Source organism: Gopherus flavomarginatus, chromosome 8, assembly GCF_025201925.1.
Source record: "Gopherus flavomarginatus isolate rGopFla2 chromosome 8, rGopFla2.mat.asm, whole genome shotgun sequence".
Lineage (NCBI taxonomy): Eukaryota > Metazoa > Chordata > Testudines > Testudinidae > Gopherus > Gopherus flavomarginatus.
Window position 1 is genome coordinate 1,816,485 of NC_066624.1, and position 20,388 is coordinate 1,836,872.

General features: G+C 47.6%; 1 protein-coding gene across 2 annotated transcripts in view; it reads left to right on the forward strand.

Annotated features, from left to right (window-relative positions):
* Window positions 1-20,388, forward strand: part of HTR2C (5-hydroxytryptamine receptor 2C) — a 433,471-nt gene that overhangs the window by 96,487 nt on the left and 316,596 nt on the right. For both annotated transcript variants that reach the window (XM_050964945.1, XM_050964947.1), the window contains exon 2: window positions 7,780-7,853. In XM_050964945.1, the coding sequence (XP_050820902.1) occupies window positions 7,852-7,853 (2 nt within the window). In that variant the 5' untranslated portion in view covers window positions 7,780-7,851. The remainder of the gene's footprint in view (window positions 1-7,779; window positions 7,854-20,388) is intronic.

Here is a 20,388-nt window from a genome sequence, read left to right on the forward strand (position 1 = left end):
TCCTTGGTGTGAGTTACACCAGGACAGTCCAGTCTCACGCCCTCCCTTAAGTCGGGTGTGCTTGATGGCACTTGCAGGCCACATGTGGGAAGGTTTATGCGGCTTGAACCCTTTTGCTATCCCCAATACCCCTGGGGTTCATACTGGGCTGGGGTCTTCTCCCAGCACTCTGGGCTGTGATTCGGGCTGTCTTGGTTAAGAGCCCCCATCTTGGCCTTGGCCAGCTCTGGGCTTGGGCAGCTGCTTCCCACTTTGTGGCCCAGATACAACACCTCTGCCGTCCTCCCTTGCACTTTCCAGCTTTTAACATCAGTCCCACCTCCTTGATGCAGCCCGGCCCCCTTTTCACCTGGGACACCTGTTCCTCCCAGGTCTGGCTAAAGATGCACATGTTATCAGTGTCTGCCAGGGCCAAGTTCTCCATCGCCCTCTGCTTGTCTAGCATCTCCCCAGGCCTAGGCATGGGGTCGGCATCGGACACTGTGATGGCTTTGAGCTTCCGATAGCCCCCAACAAAACCAGATCATCCTGTCTCCCTTGGGGATCAGCCCCACGGATGAAGCCCATGGGCTGTAAAACGGCTGGATCCCATCTAAAGCCAGCAGGTCTTTGACCTCTCTCTCCAGGTTCTGGGCCGCTTTCCCAGTGACTCTGAATGGGGAACACCTGATGGGGAGATTGGCTCCCACCTCAGGGAAGAGATCCCCCAGGGGGTCTTCCCCCTTCTCCTCCCAATCCTTCCTTTCTGGGTCCAGGGGTCCCCTCACTCTCCTCCCATCCAGCAGCTCAAAAGGGAAGAACGCTGTGGATTCCTGGGGTACCACCAGCTGCCTCCTGATTCCCCTCAGTTCTAGTTCCCCTTGGGGAGCCCATTCCCGGTACAGGAATCCCTTCTCCTGCAGGACTCTGTCCCTGCAGCCTTCCCCAAGGGGGTTTGCAGCGCTGTGGCCAGCAAGTTCCCTCAGCTTCTCCAAGGAGATGGATCCCTCTGCAGCTTGGTCTGGGATTCAGCTGCCAGGGCAGGGAGTGGGACCTGCTCCCTCTCACTGGCTGGGCCTGGGGTCACAGCCCCCCGAGCCTTGTCCCTGGTAGCTCCCTCCCTGCTGTGCAATCACTTCCCAGCAGCACGTCTGGACCAGGCAAACCTGTTTGGCAGCTGACCTGCCCTGCCTGGGTGTCCCTCCACTCAGCTGAGGTCTCAGCTCCCCTCGTGCTCAGCGCTGCCCTTGCTGTCCCAGTGGGGGCAGGCAGCGAGGTCTCTGCTCTGGTCACAGCATCAGAGCCAGCGTGAGCATCTCTCCCTCCCACTCAGCCCCAGGGGGCTGGTTACAGGTAGGCAGGTATCCTGAGCCCAGCAGCCCCTCCCCTCTGCCAGCCAGGTCATTTGCATTTTCACTGACCATTTCCATCCTAGCCAATTGGTTCCCTGGATTTGAATTCAAACCCTCGGCCGTTACAGGAGCGGGGCCTGGATCCTGTCCCATGGGGAGACAGTCACCCACCAACAGGGCCTCCGAGCCGATATCCTGGAGAACCCCAACTACCAGCCAGCCCAACCCCTCCTGGGTCTGCACAGGGATCTGGGCCACAGCCAGGGCGAGGGGCTTCACCCCAGGGAACTTCACCCAGGTCCCACAGTCCCACAGCATCTGGGGCTGCACCACGACAGTTCTCTCTGTCCCAGGGTCTCGCCCCTGCAGGCGTGTTTCCCCACTGACCCCTGGGCAGCCCCTTATGTCTCTCTGCTCCACCATCACCAGTCCACGCTGCTGCTGCTTCTCCTGCAGCTTTTCCTCGGGCTCTTACTTTCTCTCACTGTCCTCTCGCTCTCTTGGACTCTGCTCCAATCCCATCCGTCTCCGATCCCCTGATGGGGAACCCGATCGTGAAGACCCTCGTCTGATTGGGGACCAGACTCTCGGGGATGCCTGGCTGCTGCTCCAGCTGCTCCCAGATCCTCTTGTAGCCCCAACTGGGTCAGGAATCTGCTCCTCAGAGCGGTCCTCCTCCTCCAACTGCACGATTAACTGTGCCTTGGTGAATTTCCCCATGCGTAACTCTCTCTTTGTGCACAGGATCACAATGTCCTTCTTAAGGAGATGGTGATAGGCCATCACTTCACCTTTCCCAAGTGGCTCTGGACTCACAGGCCTGTGTGCTCTTGGCTCCCCCATGGTTTCCAGGAAGAACCCCTGGTGTGCCAGCCCTTCTCGTGATCACCACCTTTTTCCTAGGGTTGAGCGGCAAGCTCCTCCGCCCCTGAGGCTGCTAGCTCTGGAACTGCTCCCCACCAAGCCAGTCAGGACTTTGGGGAGCCTCCTCTCCCTTGGAGCAGACTTGTTCAGGGCAAGAAGCTCACATGTCTTCACCTCCTGGGTCTCTCCTTGGAGCATTCCGCATCCTCTGCCCCTCCGTGCACTTCCCACAGCGAGCCCACCTCAGTGGGGTCCTGGGGAAGCCACCGGGTCCTGCAACCCCACTTCGCAGTCAGACGTGACTCTTAGCCAGCCAGTAAAACAGAGGTTTATTCGATGACAGGAACAGGGTCTAAAACAGAGCTTGTAGGTACAGCGAACCGGACCCCTCGGCTGGGTCCATTCTGGGGGTCAGTGAGCCAGACCCCCACGTCTGCCCTCAGCCAGCTCCAGACTAACCACCCCTTCCAGCCCCTCCTTTCTGCTTAGCTTCTTTCCCGGGCCAGGAGGTCACCTGATCCCTTTGTCTCCAACACCTTCAGCTGGCACCTTTGCAGAGGAGGGGCCCAGGCCATCAGTTGCTAGGAGACAGAGTGCCAGGCATTTAGGGGCACTGGCCCTTTGCTCTGCCAGATACTTAAGAACTGCCTAGGGGACACTGAGGCACCAACACAGTATTCAGAGAAAACATTAAGAACATTCCTAGTTCATCACAATATGTTATTCAGAGTGGCAATTTGATGACTAGACAAGACCAGGCTCTGCCACCTTTGCTCATGTTGAGTTGTGCTCTTCAGTCGTCCCATTGACTCCAGCAGGACTGCTCACTCGAGCGAGAGCTGCTACTCCAGAGGAAGGGATGCTGAGCCTGGCTTTGGTTAACTAAACCTGACAACAGCCTGTGGGGCAAGCCAGTTGTGTACTTAGGGCTGGGTTGTTATGGATACTATGTGAAAACTCATGGTTTTTCATGGAAATAAGGCAGCCATCACAGATTCACGGAAGGAAACATCAGTTCTGAGTCAGCATGTGTTAATCCAAATTCCCCTTATTTGGAATGAGTCTCACTTAAAATCATAAATGTTTAACTCAGATTCTCAAACTTTTGGGATTGGTGTATCCAGGGCCGCCCAGAGGACTCCAGGGGCCTGGGGTCTTCGGCAGTGGGGACCCCCCGCTTTGGTGGTAATTCAGTGGCAGGAGACCCTTCTAGTTCCGGGACCTGCTGCCGAAGTGCCCCAAAGACCCACAGCGGGGTACCCCCACCACTGAATTACCGCCGAAGACCCGGCTGCACTTCGGCGGCGGGTCCTGCTTTGATAGTAAGGACCTCTCGCTGGTGAAGACCAGGAGTGGAAGAAGCTCTGGGGCCCCCGGAGCGAGTGAAAGATCCTGCTCCAGGGGCTCTGAAAAACTCTCTTGGGGGTCCCTGCAGGGCCTGGGGCAAATTGCCCCTCTTGGCCCCCCCGGGCGGTCCTGGGTGTGTCTTGCCCTTGGCACATTGGTGACTGATCTGCATGTTAGCCCCACCGTGCCCCTGGCACATTGCTTCCTCTCCACTTCTTTCTCTAAATAAATAATTGGAAATATACCAATCTCCTAGAACTGGAAGGGACCTTGAAAGGTCATTGAGTCCAGCCCCCTGCCTTCACTAGCAGGACCAATTTTTGCCCCAGATCCCCAAGTGGCCCCCTCAAGGATTGAACTCACAACTCTGGGTTTAGCAGGCCAGTGCTCAAACCACTGAGCTATCCCTCCCCCCATAATGTAGTTGAGATTTTGCTTTTGCTCTACGTATTCTGTTTTTCTTGCTCCCCTGACCCCCTCCAGCCCTCTCTTCCCCACCTCCCTGTGACGTCAGCATCACTCTGTTGTGTCCCCCAGATTACTCTCTCTTTCCATCCTGGTTCTCCCTCTCTCCTCCTCTGACTTCAATGGATTTGAGATCAGACCTCTACCTTCACCAATCTCTCTCCTCTCCCTCTTCCTCCCAATTAATGACACTGTTTTTTTCCCCAACACCCAGAGGAATGTTGGAAATTGTGACAATCTGTTAGCTGCAGGAGTCCCTTCTCCCCACCGTATCCTGAGCTTCATGGAGGGCATTGATTCAAGCTCTCAAGCCTTTCAGTAAAGCAGGTTCACTTGTTGGCTATTGCAACCTGCTACCCACTGGCAAAAATCCCAGATAATTAAAAGTCATGGATGCTCTTTAGAAAACATGGGAAGCATGGAATTCATGACACGTGGCCTTCATCACCCCATGGCGCAGATGGGTAAATAAAGAGATTGTGACTTGCAGGTCACTTGAGGGACAGAGCCCAGGGTCCTGACTTCCACTTCCATGCTCTAACTATCCAACTATATATCTCAGGCAGTGGTTCTCAACCTGGGGTCTGTGGCCCGTGGGGGTCCGCAGAGTATGTCTGAGATTTCCAAAGGGGTCCCCACCTTCATTTGAAATTTCTTAGGGTCCACAAATGAAAAAATTGAGAACCACTGATCTAAGGCAGCCTGTAGCTATTAGATACCCCTTTCCATGCAGTGAAAAGCTTGAGAACAATGTGCAGTTTGTACATTAGCTTATGAAAGAATCATGCCTGAAATAATACTTCATAGTAATCCTCAGCAGTTAGCATTTTACAGGCTGCCACTACTTTGGGGATTTGTTTATATTTAGAGATTCCTTTTTATCTGAAAGTGAGGCGAGTGGCGAGAGACTTTGAGCCTAGAACAAAATGAGCACATTTACTATCTCTTCACAGCTTCCATTCCTGTCCCCCCCCGTCCCCCCTTATTGTTGCAACAATCTGATAAGGGAGTTTTCCTCCCCCTTTTCCTGGTATAATCCAAAAAAGCAAGGGAAGTGCCGTGTACAGGTCTAATCATGCAAACTCTTGTAGGATTGGGCCCTAAATGGGTCATTCCATTAACCCCCCACATCTCGTGCCTGAATATTTTAGCTCATACAATATCTGTTTCGTTTTCTAGAGCACTCATTCTGCTCAGGCCTCTGCAGTGCAGGGGCATGAGTTAGGGATAGGAAAGCAGCCTCAAGTGAATGGAGCTTTACCAAGGATTTAAACTGACTCAACAAGTCCTTGATATGGTTGGTTGGTAGATCAGACCTTTAACATTCTTTCAGGGTAAAGACCATTATTTCATGACACTCTCATTTTGATACATCTCTTCTCTGCTTACATGGATAATTTTCTTAGCTTCCTTCATCTATTTTCTATATTTCGTAGTTTTTCTGAGTGAGAAGGTATTGGTAGGAATTCTTAGCTGTAAATGCATTTAGCCAGCTGTCGGTTCTCTCTCTGGACCCAGCTTTCCCATGTATCCATGTCCTGCATTTTGAGGTTTAAACTGGCACAAACGTTCCTCTGCTGACTTGGGTTTCCAAACAGGGGATGTGCCTATGCCGGTGAGGCACACGCGGAGCTCAGAGACTGTGAGGATGGACTAGAATAGAAAATTGTGCCCTCTTTCTTGCTCTCCAAAAGCTCAAATTCTGCTTAACTTGCAGTGCACAGGGGGTCATTAGCTTTAATGGGCTTTGGATCAGCAGCTTAAAGCGGGACAATATAAGGCACTTGGAGATCCTGCCAATTCTGTCATGCTCTGTTTTTCATTTTTGTGTGAGAATTTAGAAAAATAATTCCTCATTGAACTTTCTAGTCTCCCTTTATTTAACTATTGCAGAGTAATAACACCTCTGTCTCGATGCAAGAGATCCATTTTGCTTTCTTGTACTGAGCCTTCATGGCAATTTAAGGTCAGCTGCTGTTCACTGAAGTGTTTCTATTTACTGCATTCTCCTGCTATCAGTGGGCAGGATGGCTTTGTTCTGGCACATCTCTGACAGCTACCCTAGCTAGTTTATGCCTCTGTAGATAGTTATTAATTTGGGTGTCTCTTTCTTTCAACCTTTTCCATTTGCTAAAACGTTGCTAATGCAAGACTGCCAGCACAGTACCTTTCCCCTCCATCTCCTTCTGCATGTATAATATTACTCCCTGAGCCTCTATACAATATACACTCACTCTGGCCTTTCGCCTCTTTCCTTTCCATACCCTGACAAGTAAATCAAGATAAAATAATTAAACATATCATGGATAAAATGCTTATTTTACATTCCTAAATTTCAAATCTATTGTTAGGCTGAAATGTGCTAATAGTCTCCTTCAAGCAGGTCTTTGATCTGTAGATTAATCACAGACCTGGATAAAACTGATGGGTGTGCTAACAACCCCTTTTTCAGGCTAAATAGAAGGAGCAATTAAACCCCTTTATGGAGTGAAAGCTGGATACAATAGACCCTACTGCCCAAGGTACTGGACTGCATAGCAAAGCCGGAGCAGGGTTAAGCTGTGTGATCTGAGATGTTTTGCTGGGACTAGCTCAAAAACACAGGGGCGCTCAACATTTCCAGACCACTGTACTCCTTTCAGGAGTCTGATTTGTCTTGTGTACCCCGAGTTTCACCTCACTTAAAAACTGCTTGCTTACAAAATCAGACACAAAAATACAAAAGAGTCACAACACGCTAGTATTGAAAAATTGCTGACTTTCTCATTTTTACCATATAATTAAAAAATCAATTGGAATATAAATATTGTACTTACATTTCAGTGCGTAGTATATAGAGCAGTATAAAGTCATTGTATGAAATTTTAGTTTGTGGTGACTTTGCTAGTGCTTTTTATGTAAAACTAGGCAGCTATCTAGAAGAGTTGATGTATTTTACCACTGCACATACCTACTCTGTGCCCATTTTACCAGTGTGGGAATTCTCACCTCTGAATGCACACTTTAAATTTAGATACTTTGGATATTCTGGGAGGATTTTTCACTCGACCCAGAATGAGGTCTATCAATAATTCCTGTCCGGTGTGGGTATCTTTGGAAGTGTCGAGCTGCTCTGGTGTGTTCTAGGTTTTTCAGTGTTGCATGCTCATTATAATTTAAACCGTGAGCAGCTGAGTCCAGGCCTGGCTTTTCATTGTGTTTCTGCATAGCGCTGTGCCACTGGAGTGCTGGTACCTGACTGGTACCTGTAGGATTATTGCAACACAAATAATAACTTCTGATGCACTGGTCTAGTGAGTAAATGTGCCGCTTCATTTAAATGCCACTAATGCATAGCTAGAAAGTGTATCCTTGTGGTTTTATGGAGGGCTCGCTCAGCTATATGTCATCTTGGATGCCTTTGAAATTAAAACGTTTAGGTCTTATTTTAATAGTCCCATTGAAATCAACAAAATCACATGAATAAGGGCTTCCGGATTGGGACCTAACCCTCTCCCTCTCCCCCACCCCCCAAAATTATGTTAAATTGTGTCAAAAGCTCTAGTTATCCTGGAATAAACCATCAGGCATATGTTCATTTTAAAACCCTGTGCTTTGCCATTTAATTTCTATTCTAATTAATTACTATAGGGCTGGAAATTCTATGGCTATAGCTTTCCTACAATGATATCAAAGAATTTTATGGCTACTGTAATGTGCTGTCTTAAAAAGTGACTAGCTAAAGTATTTGTGGCAAGGCAGTGTCTAACAGTGAACATGTCTGCTTTTATAGGGAACAGAGGGATCCAGACTGAGGCCTTCAGCAAACAAATCCTGCTGTCACCCCAACGCGCTCCTCTTTGGAATGTAAGTACATGCTGAAAACCAAATTTGCCTTTAGCTTGTTTATGAATCAGTGATGGTGGAGGCTGTCAGTGGCTAGAGTTAGTATTATCATTGCAGTAACACTCACAGGCCCAAATCAGGAGAGGGGCTTTATGGCACTAGGTGCTGTACAAAGAGCACAGAGCTGGAGATATTACAAGCTGCGAAATTTGTGTAAAACAATGTGAAGGGGTAGGGGGGGACGGGGAAAGCTAATAAAATTGTGCATAGTCCAGAAGCATCTCTACATGGGCCAGTGGTGCGTAGCCAGATGCCTTCATACTGATTATGTAGGATTTCAACAAAACTGTAAAACATAAGCTAAATATCCAACGTCCCTGCTGGCTGCCAACCTAGCTAGTCTCCGTTGCCGGTTCGCTGTAGTCACTGGGGAGCGTGGAAAGTGGAAAGATGAGAGTGGCAATTTTAAGGTAACATTTGTCAGAGGAAAAACTGAAGCAAAGCTAAAGAACTGTCCAATTGTCTGGTGAAAACATCACTCTTCAGAAGCGAAACAACATGCTGTTGCTAAGAATCCCTGTGGTGCTGACAAAATGAATGACCTGACTTTTTGTCCCTGGATTTATTGTACGAAATATACTCTTTAGCCTTGCCTTGCTGCTTGCTGGTCGGTTCACCTTCCTCTCAGGGGCTTACTTAATTTCAGCTCTGCTTTTTTTAAAAAAAATGTTACTTCTACAACTGTAATAATGTGGTTCCGCAGTGAAAACGGCACTTTCTGCTACCTGTGTGTATTACTAGTCAGTTCTAGCAGCTTCCGTGGCTAAAATAAGGTAGTACACCCAGGCTGGTATCCTCATCTAGTGGTTGGTCCACACAAGAGGTTAAGAGCCTACTAATGCTGCTGGATGATAGAGTTACACCTTACAGTGCACGTGTAAAGTGCTGATGTTTTTAGCACTGAAGGTCCTGTGTTGGCTGGTGCTCCTTTGTGGTGTTCACCCAGTAGAAAGATGTATCGCCTTCCAGTCAGTTAACTCTGTCAGGGCTCAGTTAAGGCAGTGGGGTTACACAGCTGTCACTGATGGTCTAACTGAGTTTGCACAACATTTATGTACTGCTGACATTGGAAAAGAAAAGAACCCAGATTGCTTCTCAAGTGCCAGTTTAACGTGGCAGGGCTGGCAGGTAAAGGGAAACATCTCTCTACTTCTCAGCGGAGCACATTTGATCTGAAAATCATTGGTAGACAGCGACCAGGGAACCCCACAATGCTGCTTGCTACAGTTTAGCTTTTCAGATTAGAACATTGGTCCTTTCCATCAGGGCTGGGAGGCAGTATATTGTGTATGGTGGTAAATGCTATAGAGACTTTCCAGAGCAAAATGAAATGTTTCCCTTTCTCCCTCATGATGCAGGACAGACCTTTAGAGCATCGTATAGTCCAGTATCTAGGGCATTGCCACCTGTAGAAAGTCACTTTGTCTTTCTTTGGTTTCTCTGTTGCCTAAGTTTTGCTTCCCACTCTCATGTCTATCAAAACAGAAGTTTTTCCCCAAATATGGAACTGGCTTCACTGATAAATTTGGTAATTATTGCTGTCAGATCTTCCCTTTGAACTTCCTTGTTAATTTATCGTCAGGAAGCATCAAATATCTCTGAGACAATTAATCCAAACATTTAATTAAAAACAGGCAGATTTAGAAAAATCTCTGATTAAATATTTAATTAGAAATCTGAGCTGACATAAATGAAGAAAACCGAAAAGCCCTGCTGTAAAAGGCAGCTGGTTAAATGCCAATCGCTCTGTAGTGATTTGGGTTCACAGCTCAGGCTTGTGACCTGTGTAAAGCTGAGGAGATGAACAGGAGTTCTCCATAGTTATGAGCCGGCATCAGTGCATAAAGTGGATGCCAGCCTGAGCTTGCATTAGCTTTTCCACAGTCCCTCTCGCACAAAGGGGCTAATGCCATCAGGAGAAGCCCTGGCAGCGCAGCTCCATAGATGCTGTGGTGCCTGGGAATCAGAGCACCCTGAAGTGTGTGCAGATGACTCAGGCCTTCTGTGAATCTCCATCTCCCTGGGCAGAGGCAAACTGCAGTCCTACCCTGGAATTATTTGGGAAACCTTTGGGAGAATTCCTCTTGTGGAGTTGTCTCACTTCTCATGGGTGGAGAGGGCTGAGGCTGTGAGTCCGTAGCTAAAGGCTGAGAGTCTGAGGTGGGAGAATAAGTGAAGACTGTCGTGTAGGGAGAGGGAACGTTGGTGATATTTCGTATTACTGAGCAGGGTGTGGGAATTCCTGGGAGAGTAATGTAGTGCCAGCTGGACAGGGGAGAACAGCAGAGCAATTTACAGGGAGACACACTGGGAAGAAATGGTCTACACAAGTAACTAAGCTGTCTGGCAGTTCAACCAGTGGAGTCACCCAGATACCCTGGGGCTAGAGGGCCTGTATCGTGAGTTATCCTTTCCTGTGTACAGGGGTTCTGGGATGTAAAAACAGAAGTCAGAGTTTCTAGCAAAGGATGAGAAGTCATTCTGCAGTCTTTCCACTCACTTCTCGGGGCAGAAGGGGGGAAAGTTTCTCACTACAGCCTGAAAGGGCTGATGGGTCAGCTTTTAATGAGTGTGACACGCAATGCAGCCGCTTCAGCCCTCTCTAGATGAGCCTTGAGGTGGAGAGGGGAGCCAGATGTGTATCTGCTCCCTGACATGGCATTGAAGAAGGAAACTGGTAAGATGATTCACAGTAGCAAAATATAGCAAAAGGTGTAAGTCAGCTACAGACAGATCCCTCGGGTGCCTCTGGCAAAAGATGCTGCCCTGTTATCCTAGACAAACAGATAAGGAGGCAAGTGAGAGAAGAAGCAGTGTTCCTACCTCTGTTCAGAAAGGAGAAACCAGTCCTGATAAAAGGCCTTTTAGCTAAAACTGAAAGCAGAATCCAGCAGTGTCTACTTCAGCTATTGTTTGTGGAGCACTGAGAACATACCCAGCGCTGGTGGCACCTAGGGCGTAGGTAACGTCCTTGCCCAGAGGAGACAAACGCATGGAACAACCGGAGACACAATGCCCTGGGTTCAGCACACATGGTGCCCCTAGTGTCTTTGGCTCCGATTTGAGAAACAGCAGCACTGTTCAGGGTGGTGGGATGAAGACTAGCAGGCTGCATGGAAGGACTGTGTCCTGAGGAGGGACCTGGCAGATGGGTAGCTGTGTCCAGCCACTCCAGGAAACAGAGGGGCAGCATGGACATGAGTGAGAGGGAGAAGGATACAGGCAGTAGTGAGGCATGAAATCTTCGAGTGAAAGGAGTTTGGGGCTGGGGTGCAGGTCTAGTCTGAGAAAGGACACGATGCAGTGAACAAAGTGTGAATTTACAGTAACCTTGTAAATACATAAAAGCTGTAGCTAGTAGAAAAGAGATAGCCGGGTAGTAAGCAATGTGCCATAGCTTGCACCCGTGGCCCAGCAGGTACTGCAGCGTGTGAACAGCTCATGACCTAAGTGGGACTGACTACCAAAATTAGTATCCCAATCACAAAATGTGTGACCCAACGTATTACCCAATAGTGTTACGTCGAATGTGCTGCTAAGCTGATTCATGACTATGTACTGTGGATGCGTAGCATGCTCCGTATCCAGCCCCTGTGCCTGAGCCTGATCAACTCGATTGTATGCCAGTAAAAAACCCTCCGTGACAAGTTCAGAGCTGAGTTCTTGGGAACCGAGTGGCTAAGGTCCCAGAGGACACTGATTGGATAAGGTCTCAGAAGCCACCCCAATAGCTGGGGGAGAATGGACCACACTCCCAGCTGGGAGCTGGGGCAAGATGCTTCTGGGGGGCTGGAGCCTGCCAGGAGCCTGTGGGGGTCCTGACAGGGAGCTGCCAGCAGAGCTGAGACCCCAGGCTCTCAGCACCCCACGCTGCCTTTCTTGGGTCCGTGGAAGTGTTCCTGGTGAGGACGCACAGCACCGACCTCAGGAGGGCAGTGTGGACATGCACACTGCAGTGATTACTCCTGTGGCAGAAATTTGACCTAATATAGATTGTGCGTGGCATTAGTAAAGCAGTGGCTCTCTTGGATGTTTCTGTTCTGTGGACTGTACAGACTTCCTGAATGTCTGCAATAAAGAAGTATCCGCTGAAATATAAGAATATTTCCTTGGAAAATCCAGAGGGAGTTTTAGATTAATGTGCTTTCTCCTTTTTAGATAAAAATGAGTGAGCAAAATCTGTCTGGAGAGCTCCAATACAGCTCTTCCGGATTGCTGACTGGAATTGGGGTGTTAAAGCACATCAGAGTTTTGATAAGAACCACTTTTATTAATGCGTTCGTAGAAGTACAGCAGCCCAATGCAAGTTCACATCGTCTTCCCATAAGCCCCGATTCAGGAGAGCCCTTCTCTCTGTCTCACTGCCTTCTAGGGCACAGAAGCACATTCCTAACTGCCCTTCCCCGAGAAGGCCTAAGCAAGGGGGGAATTTTGGTTCCTCGTGCAAATCCAGAGTAAAAAGGGTCTGCATGAGGGGACTGTGATGAAGTGGGACTGTTCTTAATGTTTCCTCTGAATACTGTGTGAGTGCCTCAGTTTCCCCTATGCAGTTCTTAAGTCTCCAGCATGCATAAATGGCTGACACTCTGTCTCCTGGCAACAAATGGTTGGGGCCCTTTCCCCCCTGCAAGGGGATGGCTAAAGGTGAACAAAGAGATCAGGTGACCTCTTAGCCCGGGAAAGAGACAAAGGCCAGAACGGAGGGGCTGGAAGGGGGTTCAGTTTGGAGCTGGCTGGGGACGAGGAGTGAGGGCAGATGTGGGGGTCTGCCTCACTGGGCCCCAGAATGGACCTGGCTGAAGGGTCCTGTTCTCTGTATCTACAAGCTCTGTTTTAAACCATGTTCCTGTCATCTAAAAAACCTCTGTTTTACCGGCTGGCTGAGAGTCATATCTGATTGCAAAGTGGGGGTTCAGGACCCTCTGGCTTCCCCAGGACCTCACCGGGGCGGACTCCCTGTGGGAAGCACACGGGGGGCATATGCTGAATACTCCACGGTCAGACCCAGGAAGGTGAAGCCGTGTGAGCTTCTTGCCCTGAAGACAATCTGCTCCAAGGGACAGGAGGCTCCCCAGAGTCCTAACTGGCTTGATGGAGAGCAGTTCCAGAGCATCGCCCGGGGACTCCGTGACAGGGACCAATCCTGGGGATGAAAAGTTCACTGTCAGCCTTCAGGCAGGGCACAAGGCAGCTGCACAGCCAGGCTTTGGCCCCTGCCACAGCCAAAGTAGTGCAGTAGCACTTGTTGCTAGCTGCTTCCCACCTCTCTGCTCAGAGCCTGTGTATGTCACAGAGCCTCTGAGTCTTCCAGCAAACCCCGCTGTGCTCCTGGGAAGAGTCTCTGCTCTGGGATGCACAGGGCTCGGCGACAGATGGCTTAGCTTCTGCGGCACATACTTCCCCTCTGCCATCTCCCAGGGGAGGCTGTTTCACAGCCTGGTGGGCAGTTCAGAGCATTTCATTGACATGGTTAGATTAGACATCAAGGTGTGAGAGAGGGAGCTCTCTGCCCTGAGGAACCAAACGAGTCTCCTGCTAGTGGGTGTGCAGCTCCCCTTCCTGTCAGTGGGTTTATGGGCCCATGACCAGAGGCTGGCTGAGAAGTGAGCAGCCTCCCTGAGGTTTCGCAGATACTGCCGCAGGTTCAAACATGTGGACGTCACTTTGAACCGTCTGTGGAGAAGTGATGGTGAGGAGAAATTAGTTAGTTCCTTATGTGTGTTCTGCACAAATTTAAATGAGGTAGTTTCTCATCATATTAACTGACCTGAGAACACTAGCCTATTTTGTGACCAGCAGTTGTAAGCCATTAATGCTTCTGACTTTGTTTCAAAACAATGTAGTCTTTTAAGTCAGAGCTCTGCCTGCGCAAAGACTGCAGGATCTGGCCCATTGTGTGACAAAACGGAACCTGCCTATGGGAGCGCAGACGACCTCTCTGCTGAAACCACAGACGTGAGAACACCGCATTTACTCCCTCCCCCCGTTAAAAACAAAACACAGTGAGACCTTCATTGGTGCTGGGAGGATTACTTCGTTAGCTGCTGAGCAACAATGCAGACCGCAGGCTTGCTTCTGCTCTCGTCCTTGCCTTGGAGCCTAGATGCCGGCTTCTGACCTGGTTTGAACCCGACGCTTCTATTTGCCTGTTGTCTGCAACTTGGTGTCTGACCCTGACTCCCTGGTATCTGGACTCCAACTTGGTAACTGAGTCATTGGCTGCCCGCGACCCAGCCCTGATAGGGACAGGCAGGACGGATGCAAACTCTCAACCATTAGCGCTGGAAGGGGAAGGAAATGATTGATGATTTTTCTGCACAGAGACAAGATTTGGTTCCATGTCAGATTTTAAGAATGGTCCTGATTCAGTGATTCTGAATAAACTAATAATGGTTCCAATTTAAAGCCCTTTAGAGGACTAAGGGAAAGGTTTGCTTTGTGCTAATCCATAGTTTCTGAAAACTTGTCACAAAGCCACTCTCAATAAGAACGGATCTGACAATCATAGCTCTGCAAACCTGACAGTTTCAGCAGTTAGACGGTTGAAATGTCACACGAGTGTATGCACTGGGAGGTATATTGACACGCATGCTGTGAGAGAACAGGCTTGTATTGCTGCAGTCTAGACAATTGATGCCTATTCCACGGGTCTCATAAAGTTCTGTTTTCCACTGTATTCATCACAGCGGGAACTTAACAAATACAGCTGTTAGATAGTCCCTACTGAAATTCATGCCTGTATTTCAGTCAAGGAGTTCTGAGGCCCAGAATCTAAGACAGACTGCTTTGTCACCAGAGCCGAGCTGTGTCATTCCCAGCACTTCACCATCCCGGTGGTCTGGGCAAGTTTCTTTCATGATCTTGGGATTATGGATTCTCTCTCACTGAGTTTCACTTTGAGTTTCTGGTTCATTTCCCCTCCCCCCCCCCCCGCAGCTTTAAATCAAAGCAGCTGAGTGTCACCATATTTCCATTTCACATGTTTTTGAGCCAAAAACAATGAGCACAAGTTTTTTTCCTAGATTTATTTACTAAAAATGTCCGTGTCTCTAGAGGTCCCAGGATCCCGCTCAGCTTTTCCTCTACTCTGTGAGGTGGCAGGGACTGTGGTTAGCAAAGCCTCTCAGACTCCCAATATCCTGCAAGATGGCTGGCCATCCCCTTACCTAGTCTGTTCTGCTGTCCTTGGAGCTGCCCTGCCTCCATTCCCGCACCATCCATGGAGATCCAGTTGGGCAGAGGGCTGCTCCTCTGCAGCTCCTTGCCGCCGGGCACCTGTTGGGGCTGAGAAGCGACTGTCCCATAACAAAAAGAACACGGTGTCTTTGTGGCACCTTAGAGACTAACATATTTATTTGGGCATAAGCTTTCGTGAGCTAGAACCCACTTCATCGGTTTTATGGGTTTTAGCCCATGAAAGCTTCTGCCCAAATAAATGTGTTAGTCTCTAAGGTGCCACAAGGACTCCTCGTTCTTTTTGGTGATACAGACTAACATGGCTACCACTCTGAAACCTGTCCCATAACAGTAACTTGTGTTGTTATCCCTCCTGCTTGGTCTGCCATGGTGTATATCGCCTTGTGGCTTTGCACTCCTGGGTAGCAGAAGTATCTTATACATAAGAACAGCCAGACTGACTCAGACCAGCAGTCCATCTAGCCCACTGTCCTGTCTTCTGACAGTGACCAGTGCCAGATGCCTAACAGGGAATGAACACAATAGTGCTATTAGCGAGTGATCCATCCCTTGTCCTCCACTCCCAGCTTCTGGCAGTCAGAGGTTTGTGGACACCCTAAGCATGAGCTTACGTCCTGACCATCTTAGCAAACAGCTATTGATGGACCTGTCCTCCATGAACTTATCTAGTTCTTGTTTGAACCAAGTTATAGTTTTGGCCTTCACAACATCCCCTGTCAATGAGTTCCACAGGTGGACTGTGCATTGTGTGAATAAATACTTTCTTGTGTTTGTTTTAAGCCTGCTGCCTAGTAATTTTATCGAGTGACCTCAGGTTCTTGTGTTATGTGAAGGGGGTAAATAACAGTTCCTTATTCACTTTCTCCACACCAGTCATGATTTTATAGACCTCCATCGTGTCCCTCTTTGTTTATTTTTTTTTAGCAGAACAGTTCCAGTCTTTTTAATCTCCCCTTTTATGGAAGCTGTTCCATACCCCTAAGCTGCTGCTTATCTTCACTTTCTGGGTGCAGGTGTTTTGTGCCCACCTCAGACTCCAGAGGAGCTGACATGATGGAGCTCTGGCCTTAAGAACAGCAACAATCCGTCACTCTGGCCTTTCCCTGTGCCGGGGGAGGGTTGGCACCTGAACATACTGATCATGATGTGCTTCCTGCAGCCAGCTCTGTGGGAGACAGACTCTTCTGGAGCAAGGGCACCAGTTGCATTAAAGATTGGTTTGAAAAATGTGGTCTTGCTTCATGGAATCAATATTTCCTGATGCTGCAGTATGGCTGACTTAGATTTGGAACAAGGAACTTTGCCTCAAGCAAAAAACCAGCAAACAAAAAAGCCCTCAAGTCTCTGCCTCTCTTTCTGCCTACCAGGGAATAGGGACTCTGTATCAAGACATAAAGGTCTAGAACATTTGGTCTGTTTATGATTTTGCAAATTAATTACACATCTCAGTTAAATCCAGACCCTTCTCACTCCCCTCACCCCCACATACCCCAACCTTTCTCTCCGTTGTGTTGTTACTTTCCTGGATATAACGTGTGGCCTACAGTTTTACATCTAAGAAATAATTCTTTAGACATTTAGGCAGAACAGTCGTTTCTGATGATATACCCAGCGTCTAAGAAAGAAGAGCATCACTGCTGACAATGAGCACCTCTCTCAGATCTAATTCCTGTTCATTCAGACAGATAGAACTAGCAAGACCATCTGCAATAGCACTGTCTGGTCACTTCCATTAATGTTGCACTATTTACATGGCTGAAATGGCATCATGATTTTCTCTTTTTGTTTCTTTTCCTAAAGGAACAATGTTAGACTTTAATGACGCTTGTGGAGGCCTTTCACATATCAACTACGGGTTAGTTAAAGTTCTACTCTTGATATTTTGGCTGGATTTCTAAATTTTCTCCTTTTAGTGTTAAAACAAACCATACTGGAACTTTGGTTACTCCCACAGATAGCAAAGGGAATTCTTATTCAATATACCTGTGTGCGTGTACGCTGTGTGCAGCAGTGGCTTTCTGGCTGCTGAGGTTTGTAGTTTGATTATTTATGAGATTAAATAATTATTGTTAAGTGCCCCGTGACAGAGTGCCATAGACATTTTTAGATAATGAGTAAAAATGAGCTGGCAGTGCTGACTGTGCTGATGCATCAGAACTGTGCTTCGATTCTACTTTGTGGAAAGCCTGGACTGAGGAATGGCCAATTAATACAAAACCATTTAATTAAAATGTCATCTTCACATTAGCCAGGAGAAGCCTTGTCAAAAACAGATAGTTAAGGGTTAATGTCTCTCTTACCTGTAAAGGGTTAACAAACAGGGAACCAAACACCTGACCAGGGGACCAATCAGGAAACAAGATACGTTCAAATCTTGTTGGAGGGAAGCCTTTGTTTGTGTTTTTTGGGTTTGGCTTTGTTCTCTCCGGGTCCTGGAAGGAACTAGACGTGCAACCAGGTTTCTTGCCAATCTCCCTGCTACAGTCTCTTATATATTGAGAATAGTGAGTACTTAGTAAGAAAGGTGGTTATAGTCTTTTGATTGTTTTCTGTATTTGCAAATGTGTATTTGGCTGGAAGTATTTTAAATTGTATTTCTGCTGGAGGAGGCTTTTCTCCAGTTTCTATAAGCTGACAGACCCTGTAACTTTTACCATCTAAACTGCAGAGATAACTTTTACTTTTTTTCTTTCTTTTTATTAAAAGTTTGGCTTTTTAAGACCTGTTTGATTTTTTCCCCTTGTTGAGGCTCAAGGGAATTGAGTCTGTACTTACTAGGGAAGGAGAAGGGAGGGGGAGAGAAGGGGGGAATCACCTTGATTTCTCTGTGTTGTGGTTCAAGGAGTTTGAATCACGGTGATCTCCTAGTGTACCCAGGGTGGGAAAGATCTGGGAGGAAGAAAGGAGAAGGGGAGGGAAATGGTTTATTCCCCTGTGTTGTAAGACTCAAGGAATTTGGGTCTTGGGGTCCCCAGGGAAAGTTTTTGGGGGGACCAGAGTGCCCCAAAACACTATATATTTTTGGGTGGTGGCAGCGTATCAGATCTAAGCTGGTAATTAAGCTTAGAGGAATTCATGCTGGTACTCCCAGTTTTTGGACTCTAAGGTTCAGATTGGGGAAAGATACTATGACAAGCCGCCACGGGCAGGATTTAGCAAATGAATTGTTTGCTAGGGGGTGGTACGACTGCTGAAAATAAGTAGAAAGCACCCACAAGTTAGCTGCTGCTTTAGCGGCAAGTCCTGAACCAGACAGCTACAATCTCAATCCTGTGAGTGCCTGACGTGGGCAGGAGTCGTGTGTCTTCATTGAGGCTCCAAGTGGGCACAGGAGTCTGCTCACGCAGCGTCCGTTGGAGGTTGAGGGGGCAGGGGACTAGGCAGACAGCTGCCAGACCAGAGGGATAGGTGAAGGGATGTGGCACCCAGTGTTTTAACTGTATCCAGCCAGGCTCCAGTCCTACAAATGGACCCATGGGCATGGACCCTTCAATAGGACTGCACCCACAGGCAGGTTTCTGTGCTTTCAGATCCTGATGCAGGATCAGGCCTTTGGTTTTTTAAACATCCAGCTATTTTCTGTTCTGAGGAGCTCTTCCTTGGCACCCATACAGTGCAGTGGGCTGCTCAGGGAATGGTTCAAGGTAGAATTTGTTAGTCGCCTTTTCAGTTTCACAAAATTAAGTGAGTCCTCCAGCCCCACACGCTTGCGGAGGTTAGGAGGTTTTTGGTTTTTTATTTTTTTTCCTGTTCCACTTCGGTTTAATTTAAACCTCTTGAGAAATGCATGACTTGCATACCTCGGTCCATCCTCAGGGATCCTATTGCACGTTTTATTTAGCTAGCATCTGCCTGTTTGAATGAAATGTTATTTTATGTGGAATTCAGTGTTCTGTTACCAGGAACAGGAAAACTGCAAATAATTCTTTCCCTCCTGACAATCCTGATGTTGCCAGCTGTATTACTTATTTGCCATTACCGTCTGGTACCTGTCAGAATTATATTCAAATCCAGAACAGATAGCAGACCTATCCACGTTCTGGTGCTTGTAATTCTAGATTTCAGAGTAGCAGCCGTGTTAGTCTATATCCGCAAAAAGAACAAGAGTACTTGTGGCACCGAAGAAGTGGGATGTAGCCCACGAAAGCTTACGGTCAAATAAATTTGTTAGTCTCTAGGTGCCGCAAGTACTCCTATAATTCTAGAGGCAGATGATGAAATACATGGTTGTAGGTATAACTTATGTTCCCCAGTCCTGCATAGCCATATGAATGAGACACTGTGTTGCTTTGTATAATTCTTCAACAACAAGCAGCTGTAAGGCTTGGAAGTATACAAAGACTTTATCTCAGGTCTCTAACTGGTTCTGGTTATTAACCTTTGGCTAAAAGTTGTCCTGCTGCAAATTCCAGCTGGAAATTTGCACCTGGCAGCAGTTGGCCAACTGGCTTTTGAAATTGAACAATGGGTCTTTTGTTGACTGGTTCTTGGGACTAGTGGCCCACTACTGGAAATTGGTAACAGTCAGAAGAAACCAGCAGAGGCTCTGAAACTGATAAATACCCGCCAAGGTTTTAAAAGATGTCTCCAGGAGTTTCTACTCAGGAAGACAAGCAATTTTTTCTAGGTTATTTTTGTTTCTAGTTCTTTTTTTTTTGGTTTCCCTGTCCTGTTTTTTCCATCTGTATGTCTCAGAGCAAATTTTAAGACTCTGGCCTGCACCCCAGTTTTCCAATCTTTGCTAGAAAATTGCTGGATGCATTAGAATTCTCCTTGGGATCTTCCCTGGGCTAGATGCCGGAATCACTGGTGAAATTACCTGGTCTGTGCTATGCAAGATGATCAGAATGGTCCCTTTTAGCCTTAAAATCTCCAAACCCAAGAATCTCCAGTCCAAGCATATGTCCTCTCTAATCACGGATTGTACATTTTTTTTCCATGTCTCTTTTTGGATCATGTCACAGACAATGGCACTTTTGTCACCTGGACAATCCAATATAATTCTGTCATCATTTAGTTCCCTCTTCTGTTTACGGTGGTGCTGCATGTATGTAGATATACTTGCAAAGTGCTCTGGGATCTTTCAACCTGAAAGAAGTTGTTATGAAGGTAAAGATCTTATTTTATTAAAAATAATTGCAGAATCCTTTTACTTGTACACTTCAAGAAAAGCAAATTTCAGCTCTCAAATTGAGCAGGAAAGGTATAAAATACATTACAAAAACAAAGCCAATGTCGCAATACCATGGCTGCCAAACACTGTGCTGTATGGGTAATAATGCTCCCCGTTGAGAACTGA